This window comes from Lagopus leucura, unplaced genomic scaffold (genome assembly GCF_019238085.1).
Source record: "Lagopus leucura isolate 7727_CA_CO unplaced genomic scaffold, USGS_WTPT01 Super-Scaffold_100014, whole genome shotgun sequence".
Taxonomy (NCBI): domain Eukaryota; kingdom Metazoa; phylum Chordata; class Aves; order Galliformes; family Phasianidae; genus Lagopus; species Lagopus leucura.
In genome coordinates, this window is record NW_024962268.1 from 3,189,244 (window position 1) to 3,208,663 (window position 19,420).

General features: G+C 39.3%; 1 protein-coding gene across 1 annotated transcript in view; it reads right to left on the reverse strand.

Annotated features, from left to right (window-relative positions):
• Positions 1-41: 41 nt before the first annotated feature.
• The window catches only part of POC5 (POC5 centriolar protein), a 32,770-nt gene continuing 13,391 nt past the window's right edge, over positions 42-19,420 (reverse strand). Inside the window, 11 exon segments of the mRNA XM_042875511.1 lie at positions 42-460; positions 2,467-2,643; positions 3,481-3,594; positions 4,439-4,557; positions 6,091-6,253; positions 8,013-8,192; positions 9,390-9,494; positions 10,604-10,780; positions 11,133-11,326; positions 14,153-14,300; positions 18,944-19,028. Coding sequence (XP_042731445.1) covers positions 311-460; positions 2,467-2,643; positions 3,481-3,594; positions 4,439-4,557; positions 6,091-6,253; positions 8,013-8,192; positions 9,390-9,494; positions 10,604-10,780; positions 11,133-11,326; positions 14,153-14,300; positions 18,944-19,028 — 1,612 coding nt within the window. The 3' untranslated portion in view covers positions 42-310.

Sequence of the window (19,420 nt, forward strand, 5' to 3'; positions counted from 1 at the left end):
ATGCACTAGCATTTATACTGAAAGTAAACAATTCGGACAAATGTATTTTATTCTTTATTTGAAAATGTGCAAAAGATTCTTTATTTAAATAAAGTGTTTATCTTAATAACCAAGTTTTCAAATAGGAGGTAGAATAACATTCCAAGGTCATTTTCCCCTCCAGAAGCTTTCTGCAAACACTTTTTTTCTGTTAAAAGGGCTGAAAACATGATGCACACTGTAGGTCTTGCTACATCAAGCTTTGAAAAGACTGGGAAGAGGTTTAAATTACTTATCTTGATAAAAACCTCCACCAGTGAAAGATATTTACTCAGTCAACAACTTTTATTGACTGAACGCTGGTATGAGTTTGGCTCTGAAGCATTCGCCCAACTTGTCCTGCAGGTCTCACAGTTGTAGAACCAGAAGTAAGGAACACAGTTCGAGGATATTTAGCAGCAGTGGCTTGGGATATGGTTTGCTGAAAAGTAATCAGACACCACAGATCTTTAAAGAATGCAAAACAACCCAACTCCATTCAAGTAACTGTAAGCGAACTGTAGTTTAAAGGGAAAGATTCCTAATACAAACTGAACCACACATAAAAAAAAACAAAATAAAATGGGGTAACTATTTTTTTTTACTTCCTTATGTAATATACTTAGAACATAAAGTGCTAAGCTTCCAGTTAACCATAAACCCTGAACTTGATCACCTTGATCTACATGATCTAATTTCAAGAGTTTTTGCTTTTAAAGCTCATTCAGAATATTCCTTTGCAGTTCTAATGTAATAACACCAAAACTCCTTTTAAGTACAGCATTTGCTATCAGAAAGTTGGTTTCTGAAAGGAAGAAGCTTGCATTTACTTAAGAAATAAATTTCTCCCCTCAAGCTAGACTTCTTACTGCAATATACAGTAAATATATACAGTATATATATGCAAAAATTGTTCTTCTCTTAATCAAGGTAGGCTCTGTCAGATGACAAGAGAAATACTTGAGTCTGGTTGATGTGCATTTAGACTTTTATTTGCAGGAAGAATATAAGGCATATATTTCTGGGAATGTCTAGGAATACAGAGACATTGTCTGAGCAGCCAGAGATCAAGCTAGGAAAGCTAAAGCGGAGATGAAATTAAATCTGTCCATGGACAACAAAGGCAACAAGAAGGGCTTCTTCTCAGTGACAAAAGGAAGATTAGGGAAAATATGAATCTCTCATGAAGGAAACGAGACCTGCTGATCTGGGGCAGTGAAAAGGCAAGGTATGAGTGCCTTCTTTAACAGCAAGTCTGGCATTTAAGAATCCTAGATCTCAGAGGCCAGGATGAATGGCTGAAGCAAGGAAAATGCACCTTTGGTAGGAGAGGATCAGGTAAAGGAATACCTGAGCAAACTGGACAAACTCTACAGGTCCTGGTAGGCTGCACCGACAAATACTGAGGGTATGGGGGTATGAAGAAAGGCTGAGAGAGCTGGGGCTGTTCATCCCGGAGAAAAGAAGGGTGAGGGGGGATCTCATCAATGTTCATAAATACCTAAGGTAAGGGTGCAGAGAAGATTCTTTTCATGGTGCCCAGTGCCAGGACAAGAGGCAGTGGGCACAAAGTGGAATAGAAGAGGCTCTGTCTGAGCATTAGGCAGCTCTTCTGTGCTGTATCAGTGACAGAGCACTGGCACCAGCTGCCCTCAGAACCTGCAGACCCTCCTCTCTGGAGGTCTTGAAATGCCACCATGACAGAGGCCTGGGAATCTGCTCCAGGTGTCCCTGATTGAGCAAGGTTGGACCCGGCGCCTTCCAGGGGCACCTTCTAACCTCAACCATTTTGCAACTTTGTGACTGCATTTTTAAGAGGCAGGCTTTGGAGCAATAGTCATAGACTCTGAATTCTTAAAAAGTTAAAACCCTTTTTTGCTCAGACTGGTCTAAATGCATAGTGACAGACTAAGTGATTTGGGCTACCTTTTACAGTCGCCTTTTATATTGCTTTCATACCCTATTAATGCACTTGTCTCAGTATTTCTTCAGATAAGTGGGGGAAACAAAAGGATACAACAAGAAGCAGGCCAGATGAACTTTGTTGCCTCTTGATAAAGATTCTGCTTTTTTCTCCAATAATTTGCTATTCTCAGCTTGCATGGTATCTCTACCATGTTTGAAACGATTGCTCCACTGCAAAGCTTGTCTTTAAATGGCAGCCGTGTGATGATAGCACCTAACATTGTTGGACCAGATGACAACCAGCTATGGACAGGAAGACTCACTGAAGAGTTGGACAAGAAAGAGATTATTACGCCTATGAACAAAATATGATAAAAGAAGTAAACACTGCCACTTCACCTTACTCTGTTATTCTGTCCAGCTCCAGTACTGCATATTGTTTTAAAAAGCACTCAAGTCTAATTATCTATCTCTTCATGGTGATCATCTTTATTTATACAATATAATATTAACAACACTATTACAAGCATAGTTCTGACTTACCTGAGTGACCGGATGATGTTTTTCAACAATGACCGAACTCATGGGTGGAGCAACTCCCATCACTGCTAAACTACCACAAATTCTGTGTTTTTGTCCCATATCACATCTGCCTGTGATTCGAGCAGTGATTGTTCTCCCTGCCTTCTGTTGAGCAGATGTTATTACTTTTGCCATGGGCTACAAATAAATTAGATATTAGTTAGCAAAATTTCTAAGCATCATATTTACAATGTTTTAGTTTTCTGCTTCTGTTTATTAGCTGCTTGCCTAACATAACATAGGAAACTGCACGTAGTAACTTATGTTACACATGGGACGGAAGTTGCTCCTCCTATTTGTAACCTAGTTAATTCTGTCTTTTTCCACAGAGATGTTTTTTAGTGAAGTGACTACTGTCCTGAGGGGGGTAAGGCTAATTTGACAAAAATCAATCTGCACGGGTAGTTTAGCTTTGCTCACTGGCAGCATACTCCAGTGATAGCTGCAGGCACTTTCATCACCCTGACAAGCCTTTCCAGCAGTGACACAGCAGATACAAGAACACTTCTAGGTGATAGAAAGTTGCATCTTTCTGATTGCTAGCAGCAAATTGCATCAGATGGAAAAAGAAAAGGAGAGCAATGCAGAGGAGCCTTGAGGAAATCTAAAAGTACTGTTTAGTAACAAATACAGAAAAGAGAATGAGAGAGACATATTAAATAGCAGGAGGCAAAAGCAGACCGTATTTTTTTCCAGAACAAAATGGTACCATGTGAAACACCAATTGTTCCTCTTGTATTATACCCAAATGCACATGCACTTCTCTTACTCTTTGTCACTCCAAAAATGAGTTAAAGCTTATCCTAAGAGGGTTTTTCCATCACATTAGCAAGCATTCACAAGACAGTGTCTTCACACACGTAACTGAACTCTATGACAGTTTTCTCAACTACACACTTGAGCCTCTCTAAAAAAGTGGAAACTAAAAATTTGTTATAATTGTCTTAAAAAAAAAAGTCAGTCTGAGCATGTTACCAATTTCTGAGTTGATGCCAGCCCAGATCCTGCAGCTGTGCCAGGGACGATTACTGGAGAATCAGAATCTAGCCTTGTCTGAGAAGTGCTTGCATGACCCAGGTGAGTAGAAAACTGTTAATTGAATTGAAAGAGTTTAAAGAATGAGTATAATGTTCCCGAAAATACAGTTTTGCTCTTTAGATAGACAGTCTATTGACTATTCCACTTACCTTTCTAAATTCAAGCTTTTTTGCAGATGTATTAGTACTATTTTTAATGTGGTTTTTTTTTTTTTTTTTTTTTTTTTTTTTGCTAATTTAAAAATCCTTTTTAAAAAAATACTTGTCTAAAAGTTCATGGAAATTAAGTGACTAACATTTGGTACTGTTAGAATGGAAAACTGGGGAAAGAGGCAAGCATGTCTTCTCCCCGTTCTAGTGTGGAATTGTTTTACAGCAGCAGCGTCTTCAGCATAACTCCAGGGCAGGTCTAGAATTTCCAGGCTACTGGATACTAATATGGATAAGCCGACATGACAGGACAATAAGATAAGTTTTTCCTCAGTGACTACACATGCTGCATTTTTTTAAAAGAAATTTAATGTCAAGCTAACTTCCATTTTTCCCCCAGAGAATAGTAAGCTCAGTTCTTTTTTTTTGGCAAGCCACTCTAACAATTTCTTTTTTCAGTAGAAACCTCGGAAAGCAAATTCTGCTTGTTATAGTGACTTTCTTCTCATCACCTTAACACATCTTCACTAAAATCAAAGACAGATCTAACTGAAAGTATGGCAAGTCTTAGCAACCATGACTTATGCACTTCATTTACAGCAAACACTCTGAACATACTTGTAGGTTTCTTTTTATACTTAGACTAAGTTCAAATTCCTTCAGTTCATGGACTGTCATATTTATCTTTAAAAAGCCCCAGGGTAGGAAATTTATTTTCACTGCTAGTGAATACAGCACTGGCTTACCAAGTCTTCCGTGTGAAGAGCAGTTGCTGGTGCAGGGGGTGGTGAAGGGGGACTGTACTGTGAATGAGGTAGCCTTCCTGCTATAATGGCACCATTATCTTCTCTCCTACTTCCTGAATCTATTGTAAGAAACACAGAGTAATGGGATCAGCACATAATCTAGCAAGTGCTGGGGAATACGAAATATGTTATAGTAAAAGTTTTACTACTCCTTTGGTATTTCTGTATAAACGAATTAAACAGATCTATTCTATTCCTTATTTGGAATAGAATAGTCTATTCCAATAGTCTATAACAGTCTATTCTACTCCTTATTTGACCCTCCTTTTCAGAAATCTGGGAACAGAAATTTCAGGTGACTTGTTTCTCTGTTTTGCTCTGCTTGTAGAATTTCAGTGCAAAGCACAGAGCTTCTGAATAGTGCTTGCAAATACTATCCCAACTGTGCAAGAGCTGCCCTTACACTAAAGGCCAAAAATTACTTCAGAAAGACAGCAGTGAGGCATGGAAAGACTGTACAGAACACATCACCATTCTTTTGCCTCAGTGCAGACACCCTGGGGACATGCGATCTGCAGACCTAAGCACAGAATCTTTTCAAGTTGTTTCAGCCTTTACTTTTAGAATATATGCTTCCTTAAGGGAAACAGAAAGAAATACTCTTGTTTACTCTTCCATTTCTAAAGCAAATAATGCAACAGAAGCTCCAGGAGAAGCTCATTAGAAGTAGAAGCTCATTAGAGTATATCGTATAGCAACTGTTTTGTTTTTTTTTGTTGTTGTTGTTTTTGTTACTGTTCTCTTAAAGAGAGCAGTAAAAATATAATAATTAACATAGTTCAATTGGTACAATATTCAAGGTTTTCAAGAATGAAAATATGGCAGAATACACATTTTATACAAACATATACATACATATACATACACACACACACACACATTAAGCTTAGGCACAGAAAGGATCATGGCATACATATCTGATCTGCATTACTTAAGCAGTGGTATTTCCATTATAACAGAACATGACCTATTGTGGATTCAAGCTAAAAAAACATGATATGCAAAATCACCCATCAGTAAATCAGCCACATACTGCTGACCATCTGCACTGTCTCCAAATACTAGACCCATGTCAAATTGTGATACTTGCACACCATTAATAACTACCTGTAAGTCTTTTAATTCTGCTTTTACTTGCAGTGACAATAGGTGGCACTGCAGTGTTTGTAGATACATATCGCAGACACAGAAATGTAAGGGGCCCATTACAAAACACATAATCCAGTTACCCATCACTGTCTGTGAGACATACTCTCTGTTGCAAGTTTTTTTGAAAATAATCAACACGCAAATGTAAGATAAAACTTGAGAGAGCAGTTTTGTGTTCATAACACATTGAAAGGTAAGCATTTTATTCATGAATTCACCATCTCCGAGAAATCATTTATTTATTACTTAGCAGTATGTTCTTCAGCATCAGAACATTTTTTTTACATATTCAATCCACCTTTTTAAAGAAATATATATTTGATAAAGTCTTCATATTAAAAAAAAAAAGAAGAAAAAAAGGAGAATCTTTTTTAAAAACAACAGAAGACAATAAGAACAACAAAAACTACAAACTCCCAAATTAAATCTACTGTTATACTGACCAGGATCTGTCCTATTGTCCTTGCCTTGAAACATGGTCATTGCTTCCAGATTCAAAGCACAAACACCACGCATAAATGCTTTCTTCATAGTGTCTTCATACTGCTCTCTTTCATTATGCAGACGCAGAATCTCAGCTCTTGTTTGTTCCAAAGTAGCAGTTAGCTACAAAAGAGAGTATGGAAACAGCCACCTTGTACTTCTGGATGCAAACCACGAACATGTTCAATTAGCTTTAAAAGTCACTTAATGTGTTTACAAAATGTATTTTCACTTCAAAATCTCTAGTTTGCAAAGGATAGAATCATAGAAGGACTTGGGTTGGAACTAGATGATCCTTAAGCCCTTCTGTGATTCTATCTATAGCAAACTAGACGGCAGGGTTGTCACTCACTAGATTAGGCTATCCATGAACCCATCCTACCTGACTTTGAAAATCTCCAAGCATATGGGGCATCCATAACTTCCCTGGAACAGTTTGGTCCAGCTACCTCACCAACCTCTGTGTAAAAAAAAAACTTCCCCTTTTAAACTAAAAAACTTTTAGTTTAAAACCATTTTCCCTTGTCCTACCACTATCGGACAGTGAAAAAAGTTGTTCATAAACTCCCTTTAGCTACTGGAAGGCCACAATAAGGTCTCCCTGGAGCTTTCTCTTCTCCAAGCTGAACAAGCTCAACTCCCTCAGAGATTCTTTATAAGAAGTGCTCCAGCCCTCAGATCACCATGGCAGCTCTCCTCCAGACCCGCTCCAACAGTTTCATCTCCTTCTTACGCTGGGTGCTCCAGTACTGGATGCAATACTCCAGATGGGGCCTTATGAGCATGGAGCAGAGGGGGAAAACTCCCTCCTTCTCCTGCTGGCCACCCCTCTTTTGATACAGACCAGGATATGGTTGGCTTCTGGGCAGCAAGAGCACACTGCTAGCTCAGGTAAAGCTTTTCATCCAGCAGAACCCCCAAGTCCTTCTCAGCAGGGCAGCTCTCAGTGAGTTCTTCCAGCCTATACACATGCCTGGGATTGCCACAGTGTAATTGCAATATCTTGTGCTTCAGCTTGTTAAATCCAATTAAGCTCATTAGATTCCAGAGCACTGGAACAGTCTGCCCAGAGAGGTTGTGGAGTCTCCTTCTCTGGAAATATTCAAGACCCATCTTGAAATTTTTCTCTATGATCTATTGTAGGAAACCTGCTTTAGCAGGCCGTTGGACATTATGATCTCCAAAAGTCCCTTTCAATCCCCACAATTCTGTAATTCTGTGATGTGGGCCCACTTCTCAAGCTTGTCCCTTTGAATGCCAACCCTTCCTTCTGTTGTATCAACTATACCATTTAGCTCAGCATCACCTGCAAAATTGCTGACAGTGCATTCAGTCCCTCTGTCCAGACCATTGATTAAGATGCTGAACAGTACTGGTCCAAAGACAAATCTCTGGGGGACAACAGTCATTACTAACCTATCTTCACGATAAACTTTGAATATTTTTCAAGAAGTGTAGTTGACAGGTTGAAGACAAAAATACACTTCTAACATAGTAGCTGTTGTAGAAAAAGATATTGTACTCTTTATGGTCATTTATAATAATAATAATAGACTTTTATTTCTATAACACCCTTCTTCTTCAGTGAGACCTCAAAATAAGTAGCAAATATTAACAGTGTGTAGGAATCAGGTACAATTCCTAGTGATGTGAAAATAGATATTTACTTCACCTGCATGTGCAGATCAGCAACATTTTACATCAGAAAGCAACCACCTGCAGGAGAAATCCTAGATCTCCTCACATCTTTTCCTGTACTTAAGAGCTTTGTTCTCTTGGAAAGTCTTTGTGTTTTTCAAGCTTGCTGAAAAAGATACGCTTTGGGGAAATCGATGTATTGAGAGAAGGAGTTAAGGAATGGAAAAAAGAAACTTTACTATACCTCTGCAATTTTGGCTTCATAATCATTGGTAAGCTGAACACAGATATCTTCTGCCCTTAACTGACAGGCTTTAGCTACTTTTTCTTTCCATCTTCCTTCACTGAGAGAGCGCCATGCTGTCCATACCTTCTTCTTCAAAGCTGTCTGGAACTGTTTATCTGCTATTTTGTTTGCATATTCCTTGGGAAACAAATGAAATCACGTTACAAGCAAGTGCAAGTTAGCTAAAAACTGAAGTGATTGTGGATGACTCCTTAGCCACATATTACTCAGACCACAGTGGGAATGTCTGAACAGTATTGTGTTTATGTGCTGCTTCACTGTGAAACACCATACCAGTAGCTCAATCATTCTGCCTGCGCACGCATTAAGGAACTTTACTCAGTAACAAAAAACACACTGTAGAGCACCTACATAACACAAACCAGTGTTTTTATTCACAGCTTAATGACTTGTAAACAAAAGCCTCGCATATACAGTACAAGCCTACAGTCACAAGGATAACTGATGTTAGCATAAATCATCATCCTTAAAAAAAAAACCATACATATAGAGTCCAGGATGCTTTAACTAGTTGGTTTTTTTTTTTTTGCTTTTTTTTTTTTTTTAACATAATCCTATAATTCCACTTCAATAATGAGTAATTCTATTGTTTCAAAATATTCACCAGACAATATACTTTAGCATTGCTTTTTTCAGAAATTAATCAGAAGAAATAGAAAAAGTTGAGCAATTTCCCCAAAGTAGCTCCAAATTATTAGTAAATTCCCACATGGGAGAGAAGGAAAAGAGAAAAGGCTATCCCTTTCTGTGAAACAGCAGAGTTTAGGGCACTGTCAAATAAGCATGAATCTACTTTGGAATGTGAAAGTTTTGCAGCCTTGATTCAAGATCCCCCTTTTCTGTTATGTTTCATTTAGCAGGCTCTTTACAGCACCTGGCACAGTGCTCCACACTTTGTAAGTATCTAGCTCTTAGCTAATGCACGCTTTGGCAGCTAAGTTTTAATTGTGAGACTGGGTCCCAAAAAACGTAGGATGTGATATTTAGTGATTTAGTTGTTCAAACGTAATTTATTTAAAATTAATAGACATTCCCTTGTCACCTACTTCAGAGTACACATCCTGCAAACTTCAGCGATTCGCTATAAGACGATCACAGTAGGAGCAAACCAATATCCTAAACAAGTAGTTTCATTTCTTTCACCATCCCAGAGAGTATTCAGACAGCAGCATTTTTGGGGACACTGATGCTTTCAAACTGTTATTTGACATGGGAGACAGTGCCATTTCTTCCAACAGTAACAAGAGCATTACCAATTCTGACTCTTGTATTCACAGCTTTCATTTTCATCACATTTTTATTTTGCACACATACCTCTTGTTTAGCTTTAATTTGCTGAATCCGCCACAGTGTAAACATTCTCATTAACTCTATTTTCTCTTTCTTCCTCTCTAATGCTTCTGTCATGTTAGCAATCACCTGCAAAAGCATTTATTAACGTTACATCAAGAGCTATGATCTTTGTAATCTCAAACGGAATGGAGTTTCAGACTTATTTTCACTTAAAGCATTTACTTTTAGCATCAGCTTTTTATTACATCTTCCTTTTAATCCAATTAAGCAGGGAAAAGCAATCAGAATTCAAATGAGGAGTAGCAGTCATTCACTGACTCTTGTCTAGATTTCAAGAATAATTTTCTCATAACACTATCTATTTTTATAAATGTAAGTTACTTTACTTAAGTATGGCAAGCTCTAACTTTTTGTAGTTTCAGAAAAACTGTGTTTCAGTCATAAGTAGAAAATTTATCTAAAATTAGAAGAAAACATGCATAATTTGTCATCAATTAGGAAATGCATTTAATTTTTGGAAAAAGATCACCCTTCCTTCAGATTCTAAGTCCATCAGCAGATTTTTTGGAATACAGACCAGCCTTTTTAATTGTAAATATGAATTAAAAGTCCAAACTTTGTGAAGTCTTCTCAACTAAAATGTTTAAAAATTAGGTTAATGTAATTGAATCCTCTTATTTTATGCGGTTGCAGGTCTACCACAATTTTATGTGCATTTCCACAGTTAACTTTGAAGTTGTTCATAGAAAAATATAGCATAGGATAGCATAGCTATGACCATATAGAAGACCACAAATGTACAGTTCTAAGAAACTCAAAACTAAGACTCTCTAAACATTTTGAAGACTGCTACCTCGTTAAAATGCAGTAAAACCAATCCAATCAATAGAAAAATGAATGGCTTTCTGCAGATAAAAGCTAATAGACTCTTGTGTGATTTTCACAAAACAAATGAAGAATAAGATTAGACAGAAGATTTAAAAGCAAACAATATAAAATATATACATACTTCATATTAGATTTCCATTGTTAGAAGCTTATTTCCATTGTTAGAAGCTTCCCAGCAACAATGATTCATTTTCCCACCATACAGTCTTAATGTGTTATTTTTTCACAATACAGTCTAAAGTTATTTACTTATTTGTAGCAAGTATTTGGTTGGTCAAATAGTGTAAAAAAGTTTGTTTGTTTGTTTTTAAAGAGAGAACAATTGAACTCTGAAATTGAAATACCACCTCATCTTTTCTGCCAATAGAGATCTCATAAGTACGTAGCAACTCTTTAAGGTTTTCCATCTCATTATTCAATTGTTTCACATGTTCAGCATGTTTCTCTTTTTCTTGTCTCATTTGATGCTTGTGATGTTCGATAAAACTTAATTTCCATTTTCTCAATTCACTCAGAACATTTGTCTAAAAAGTAAAAGGATGACAGTAGTGAAATTCATAAAATTATTTCCCCTCCCCCCTAATCTTTTAATCTTTCAACACTCTGCAATTAAGGACAGATCAGTATTTGAAGGGAAGTCTCCAGGCTGTATGCACCTACGTACATTACCAGACGGTGAACTAACTAAACACCCAGTGACACAGAAAGTTATTCTATTTTTGTCTCATACTTACATGCAATATGCAACAAAAACAAAAAGAAAACCATAATTTTGGAATGTAACCACTATACAAATTTCCCCACACTCCCACTTAATCTACAACAACATACTGACATTTGTATTTTATTTTTAAGGATTGCATACAAAATAAATACCTTAAGACTTCCACTCCAGAGATCAAGTATATTTTCTATTTGAGTAACTTTTTCATCAGGTACAGTTAATTCAGTTACTGTGGTTTCATCAATTTCTCTTGGAATGTGTGTCGATTCTTGTGAAGAAGTCTCTTCTGAAACAGGGCAAAGTTGTTCCATATTGACCTCAGTACGCTCCTTCACTGACAGTAAATCTAAAAATGATACAGAAAATAAAGATTAATACTTTGTAAACAGTAACTGGTCTGCATTTTGGATTAAGTCAGAAGCTAGGCAAAAAAGGAAAAATAAATAAAATGACTGTCAAAAGCCAAATTGGACCTAATTCAAATACATGTCTCCAAGATACAGATATATTCAAGCTAACAGTCACACTGTAATAGTAGTAAAAATCAAAATTACTGTTCACTTAAACATAATCTTTGAAAGTCTTTTCGTATTAAAGAGGATGACTAAAACAAGTGAAGATGAATGAGGACAGTGTTGCCAAAGACAAAAAACTAACTCTGAAGATCCTGAGTTGGCTCTAATTCCTCCCCAGTGACTTGGGGATGCCCAGTATCAAGACAGAGAGTACATAAATCCTGGTAGCACAAATCACATTTGGAAACTGTAGATAACTTAATATTTACGTTTAGCTGAATCTACCAGACTACAGTTTTTGTACTTTGACCTAATATAATGGTTAAGGATGTTTTATCTTCCCAGTCAAAATGGTTTTGAGTCACAGTTTTTAAACTGTAAACTGACTGTTCTCATTCTAGGAGTTGCAAGTGTAAATCCTTCTGTAGAGGATTTTTTTTTCCCACAGTTTCCTATAGTTGACTGTTAAAGAATAATTGCCACAGTACATAATATCAACAGCTTCTATTGATCTCACTTCTTGTGCAGCTTTCACATAATTCCCTCACAGGATACAACTACACTGGATAAAGTTAATAGGCTTCACAGATATTCCATTAAGCAAAATATTTTCTCTCTCCAGACCACCATTCTCATGTTTCCCCTGAGCTCCAGAATCATAGCTTCTGTATTTCCTATGGCAGTTGAATATATTCTGAGAAACAAGCATGCTAATTCTTCAGAAAAAGAAGTTACAGGTAGGATATCCTTAATGACCAAGATTCTCCACTAGCATTCTAAAAATGACAATATTTCTCCTGGAAAATACTAATACTGGAAGGTGAGGTGTCAGCGCAGACTCACGCTGGAGTAAGGACACAGAGAATAACCAATACTGCCATCCTCACCTTCATCATGTCTTACTTTAAGAACCCATTTCTAGAATACTATTTGCTATATTGTACTAACATGAGTTAAATAAATGTCAACTGACAGGTTAATTGGACTGCCTTAAATTCCTGACATACAACTATGGAAGATGTATTTCATTTTATTTCATTTCATTTATTCTATTCTGAAAGGACAAGCATCTCTCTGTGTCTATTTTGTAGTTTCCTGCACTGGTAAATTCCTGATAGCAGAAACGGCCAAGAATATTTGCTTACATTATAAATAAAAAAACATTTATCATTGAATCATAGAATGGCTTGGATTGGAAGGGACTTAAAAATTATGCAGTACCAACTCCCTTCCATTGGCAGGGTTGCCAACCACTAAATCAGGCTCTAGATCAAGTTGCCCATGAACCCATCCTACCTGGCTTTAAAAATATCCAGGAATGAGGCATCCACGGCTTCACGGAACAGTTTGTTTCAGGCACCTCACTACCCTCTGAGTGAAAAATTTCCCCTAAAGTCTAATCTAAACCTCCCCTCTTTCCCCCCCTTGTCCTGTCACTAACAGACTGTATAGAAAGTTGGTTTCCCTTCTGTTTACAAGCTCCCTCCAAGTACTGGAAGGCCACAGTGAGGTCTCCCTGCAGCCTCCTCTTCTCCATGCTGAGAAAACCCAGCTGTCTAAGCATTTATTTATAAGAGAAGTGATCCAGACCTTTGATCATCTTTGTGGTTCTTCACTGGACCTGCCTGAACAACTCCATGTCTTTCTTGTGCTGGGTGCACTTGGCCTTGCTGAAACTCACGAGGCTCATCTGGGCCCACTTCTCTAGTTTGTCCAGGTCCCTCTGGAGGACATTTCTTATGTTGTATCATCTATGCTGAGATTGGTGCTATCCAATGAAGATAATCAGCACTAAGTTTCAAGGCCAATTAGCCTTTATTTGTAAGATGATCTACCATTTTACATGTTCCTCTAACTGGAAGAGAAAATATTGTCCTCAAGGAGACAAGAAGGGAGTATACAAAAATGCAGGAAAATATTTTCATGATGAAATGGCATACCTACACAACAACAGAAATCAAAGTAAGTTCTTCCTGATTCTGTAAGCTAAGAAATTAGTGAAGACACAAATATGATTATTTAGTATTTTTTCTGAAGTTAAATTAACAAAACTTCCTCAAGCTAAATATGATTGACAAAAGCAACCAATACACAACCAGAAATACCAGTGCACGCTGCATCATGCAATATCAGCGCACCACACGACAGTAAGTTTATACAGACAGAGCTGAATACCAAGTAATGAAATAAAACTCAAAAGCGGAAAACGGAACTAAAAGAACAGTGTTCATGTCGTAACACAAATAGTAATTCTCCAAAGCTCTGTTCAGCTAACACTTCAAGATAATCTTACTTGTAGTACAGTATGTACACGGCAGTACAGTTATGAGTAAAACTAGTTGTGATCTGACAAACTTCTATGAAGTAAAGGCACCTTCTTCTGCACTATTGTACCAACTATGGTGTAAAACAAAAATGAACAAAAATGTTTATTTTTACCTTTACACTACTGAACACTGAGAATTATCACTAAACCAGTACTGTCACTTTAAAGCCATATCAAGCAAAACCCTTCAGTGAATATAATACCTCCCTAAGTTTCTTGTGCAAAATATAAATACATTATATATTAGCTATATGTTCTTCTCAAGCAGGAACAATTTGAAAAGTCACAACACTGCTTTCATAACATCAACTCATAGCTTTGCACATATTACCTGGAGTTTTATGGTAAATGGTGTCATCTGTTACACTTGAAAATCTGCCCCTTCCTCTCAGTTCTGAGGAAGGTTCTGAATGCTTTGGGATGCACACTTCAAACTCTGGAGTCACTATAACATAACGAAGCAGTTCTTCATACTCATCCTGTCACAAAATGTTGACAATTGTCTAATTGTTGATCTCAACCATATTTATATGTTGCATCTCTTCCCCGAGAACCCAAGGTTTCATGTGTCCACCAACCTAGAAATAATTCACATCTGAGTTGTCAATCCAAGTCTGTCTGAGCCTGGTCCACACAGACCAATACTCTCAATTGTCCCTTTCCTTCCCCTGGCTGGAAGCAAGGCCATTCTAATTACTGTATCCATCCTTTATTTCCTGTAGGTGGATCACCAGGATCAAACATGAGGTCTTACAGCAACTCTGCCATGGCTAACTGCCCTAGATACTGACTACTTCTTTTCATAGTAGTTCACTTACTTGGATGAAGCATCAGATCTTCCTTGGAATTGCCAAGGTTGGATAAGACCTTTAAGATCATCCAGTCCAACTGTCTACCTGTCACCAGTATTCCCACTAAACCATGTCCCTCAGTACAACATCTAACATTTCTTGAACACCTGTTAGGGCTGTTAGGTGCAGAGACACAGGTGCACTGTGGAGCTGTTTTTCCTGATTTTCTCTAGCAGTCTCACATGAGTTCTGACTCTCCACGAGGAAGATACTTGGGGATGTAATGAATTTCCCAGGAGCCTCCACATGATTTCCAATTCCGGATGATGGGGAAAGAGCTTTATTTTCCAGGAGATGAACAGTGGAAGACCTGCTGATAAAGACTGGGACTGACTCTCTCTCCTCCAGTTTTATTTTTGACTTCTTTTGATTTATTACTCTTAATTATTCTGTATTATCACATATCCTTTTAATAAATTAGCTTATCCTATCTCAAATGGGCTTTTCACCTATTCCTTCCCCTCTTCCTCCCAGGGGGAAGGAGAGGCATCATATGATTAACTCTTCAAATCCTGACACTCAAGTTGTGAAAATTTAGAGAGGAAACGATCACCTGAAGTTACCAATTACATATAACATGCTATTGAATCTACCAGCTGAAACAATCTTTTAAAGCTTCTAGTATAAACCACACATTCCTGTGGCCTTCAGGCAATTAGCAGATATTTTAAGAATCCAGGTTTTGTACACTTTAGCTAATTTCCAGTTTCCCTTCAAATTTCCACTTTTCATCCTCTAGACTACTATGTCAAAATTAGAGGTCTAAATAAATATAAATAAAGCTATATGGCATATCTTTTTGACAAGGAAAAAGAAGTATCACATTCCATAAACAGGTAATTAGCTGCAAATAATCAAGTTATCAAGCTGGTTTTTTTTAACTAAACTCAAAGACAAATTAAGTACAAAAACAACAAATTGCAGCACGAATAAAAGAACACAGATCAAATGCAGAACCCAGCGCTCGCCCTCTTAACAAATTTTTGGAGATATGAGTAACTCAGGGTTTTTTGTCTTTTTTTTTGTTTGTTTTTGTTTTGTTTTGTTTTATTTTGTTTTGGTATATGTTAAGGCACTGTCTAATAACAAGTCAACTTCTTGGAGTGGGTCCAGAGGAGGGTCCCTAAGATGATCAGAGGGCTGGAGCACCACTCCTATGAAGAAAGGCTGAAGGAACTGCGCTTGTTTAGCTTGGAGAAGAGAAGGCTCCAGGGCCTTCCAGTACTTGAGGGGAGCATATAAAGAGGAGGGGAATGGCTGTTTATGAGGGTCACAGTGCTAGGACAAGGGGGAATGGTCTTAAACTGAGACAGGGCAGGTTTCGGTTAGATATTAAAAGGAAGATTTTCACACAGAGGGTGGTGATGCACAGGTTGCCCAAGGAGGTTGTGGATGCCCCCTCCCTGGAAGCATTCAAGGCCAGGCCGGATGTGGCTCTGGGCAGCCTGGTCTGGTGGTTGACGATCCCGCACACAGCAGGGGGGTTGAAACTACATGATCATTGAGGTCCTTTTCAACGCAGGCAATTCTATGATCCTAGGATGGTATGGATGTCTGCAGTTGGAAGGGTCCCCAAGGATCAGCAAGTCCAACCCCTCACTCCGCAGAGGACCACCTAAATCAGACAGTCCTTCATCTGCAGCATCTCGGGGCCGTGCCCACTGCCCATTGGGGCAGCCCATTCCATGCCCACCGCTCTCTGGTGCAGGCCCTTTCCCTGACCCCCAGCCACCTCTGGGGCCCCCTGCCACAGCTCCATGCTGTTCCCTCGGGCCCTGTCGCTGTCACCAGGCAGCACAGCTCAGCGCTGCCCTCCGCTCCCTGTGAGGAGCTGCAGCCGCCATGAGGGCTGCCCTCAACCTGCTCTGCTCTGGGCTGAGCACAGCCACGGTGCTCAGCTGCTCCTCAAACACTGTGCCCTCAGATCCTCCTCCATCTCTGGAGCCCTCCTTTGGACACTCTCTCCTCGCATCTTATGGAGTGGCACCCCAACCTGCACCCAGCGCTGCAGGCGAGGCCGCACAGCGCAGAGCAGAGCGGGACGGCCGCTTCCCTCGCCTGCCAGTGCTGGACCTGACGCACCCCAGGGTACGGTTGACCTTTCTGAGTGCCAGGCGCACTGCCGCCTCAGATGCAATTTGCCGTCAAACCAGATGCCTTTTGGCCAGGCTGCGCTCCAGAACTTCACCCCTGATGTCTGCACACAGAGCCAGGGCACCCCATCCCAGGTGCAGAACCCAGTGCTCGCCCTTCTTTGTGCAGATGGGAACCACCCTCATTTGGTCCAGATCTCAAGGCAAGGCCTCTTTACACACTTATATAAGTCATCCTGCAGTGCATTAGCTGGCATTCCAAAAACAACTGACTTCTCACAGGTGTACAAATAGCAGGTATGTATACAAGCAAGGAAACTTGGTATTAATTCCTGCTGTTAAAACTTCAACAGTTACTTACTCCAACTGAAGCTGTGTTTTATCACTGCCACAAGTTCAATCCATTTAAGTGTTTTAATGTCAAAGTTAAACAGTATCTTGTAATATCCCAGTCACACACACTGATGTATTCTGCCATTGCCAGCATAAACTGGCATTTTAAAAGGAACAAAGGCAATTGAGAGGAAGAAAAAACTGAACAGTGCTTAAGATGAATGTGCCCTTTCTATCTGGTAGCAGAAGTATACACACATTTGCACAAGGCAACCAGCAAAGCTTATTGTAAAAATTAACCTGTTTTGGTTAGAATCTTATTGAGGGAAGAAAAACAAAACAATGCCAACATCTACTCTGAAAATAGTAACCAACTATTCATAGAATCCTAGAATCACCAAGGTTGGAAAAGACCTAAAAGATCACCCAGTCCAACCGTTCACCTATTCCCAATAGCTCCTACTAAACCATGTCCCTCAACACAACATCCAGCCTTTCCTTGAACACCCCCAGGCTCGGTGACTCCACCACCTCCCTGGGCAGTCCATTCCAGTGCCTGACCACCCTTTCTGAAAAGTAATACTTCCTCATGTCCAGCCTGAATCCCCCCTGCCATAGCTTGAAACCATTCCCCCTGGTCCTATCACCGATGACACGAGAGAAGAGGCCGACCCCCAGCTCACTACAACCTCCCTTCAGGAAGTTATAGAGAGCAATGAGGTCTCCCCTGAGCCTCCTCTTCTCCAGGCTGAACATTCCCAGCTCCTTCAGCCTCTCCTCATATGGCCTGTGTTCCAGACCCCTCACCAGCTTTGTTGCCCTCCTTTGAACACGTTCCAGGGCCTCAATATCTTTCTTGCAGTGAGGGGCCCAAAACTGGACACAGTACTCGAGGTGCGGCCTCACCAGTGCTGAATATAGGGGAACAATCACCTCTCTGCTCCTGCTTGCAACACTGTTTCTGATGCAAGCCAGGATGCCATTGGCCTTCTTGGCCACCTGGGCACACTGTCGGCTCATGTTCAGCCGAGCATCAATCAATACCCCCAGGTCCATTTCCTCTACGCAGTCCTCCAGCCACACCGCCCCAAGCCTGTAGCGTCGCCTGGGGTTGTTGTGGCCGAAGTGCAGGACCCGGCATTTGGCCTTGTTGAAACTCATCCCATTGGCTTCAGCCCAGCTCTCCAGCCTGTCCAGATCCCTCTGTAGGGCCTCGCTACCCCCAGGCAGATCCACACTTCCAGCCAATTTGGTGTCATCTGCGAATTTACTGAGGGTGAAATTGAAATATTGAAATATTAAGGCTAAAGATCTACTGCTTTCAACAGCATAGGACAAATACTTTATCCAATTATTTTTCCATCCCTTCAAAATGCAAAGAACACCCCCTTCCTTTGTAGTTGCAGCACATTTAATGCGGGAAACAAACACTTCCTTTCATCGCGTAAGAAACCTCATGCTGCTACACTTCATTGCTTAGAAATTAGAGGTTTCTATCCTGGTTCTCACCTCTTGATAAAACTTTACACACAAAAAGTAGCACCAGAAAGAAGAGAACTATAGTATTTTTCTTATAGCTGTCACTGATCACCCTCAGTGATGTGTGATTAGATGTGAATTTTCATTTAAGTTGAAATTTCTTGTGAAATGCACAGAAAGAAATCCAAGTAACTTTATTTTAATCACACGTTTTACTTTTGTCTAATTTGCTTCATTTCCTAGCATTTATTTTACTATATCTCTAAAACACAAAAAAGGCACAAGTTTTATTAGGTTTCCTCACAATTACGCGTAGCCAGATAAAATGCTGTAATGGTGAACCAAATGAGGTTGCCTCTTTCCTACCTGAACATCTGAAGAAACAGAACTGCCCCGAACTGAGTCTTTCAGCAAAACTGGACTTGTGCTTTTCTCCTCATCTGATGACATCCTGCACAAAGTCAGTCACTAAAACAGTAGAAACTCAGCTTCACTTTTTATTTCCAGGATGTTCACTAACCTCTTTCACAGAAACACAGATACTGCTGTAGTATTTACCTCAAGTAGGTGGGGGGAGAGCCCATGCAATGGGATAACCTGAAAGTGTCCTTGTTACATATACTGCTATAAGCATACACTGAAAGGCATTTAATTGCTTTATCCAAACCATACTCAAAAACATGAAAAGACTTCAACTGACTTTGAGACTCAAACAAAACACGAATGACTGAGAAGCAACAATACAGCAATTTTGCCATTCTACACTGGTTGAGTAAATGTTATGCCTAATATTCCATGTTACACAAAATATTTTACATTAAATATACGGTGCAACTACAATAC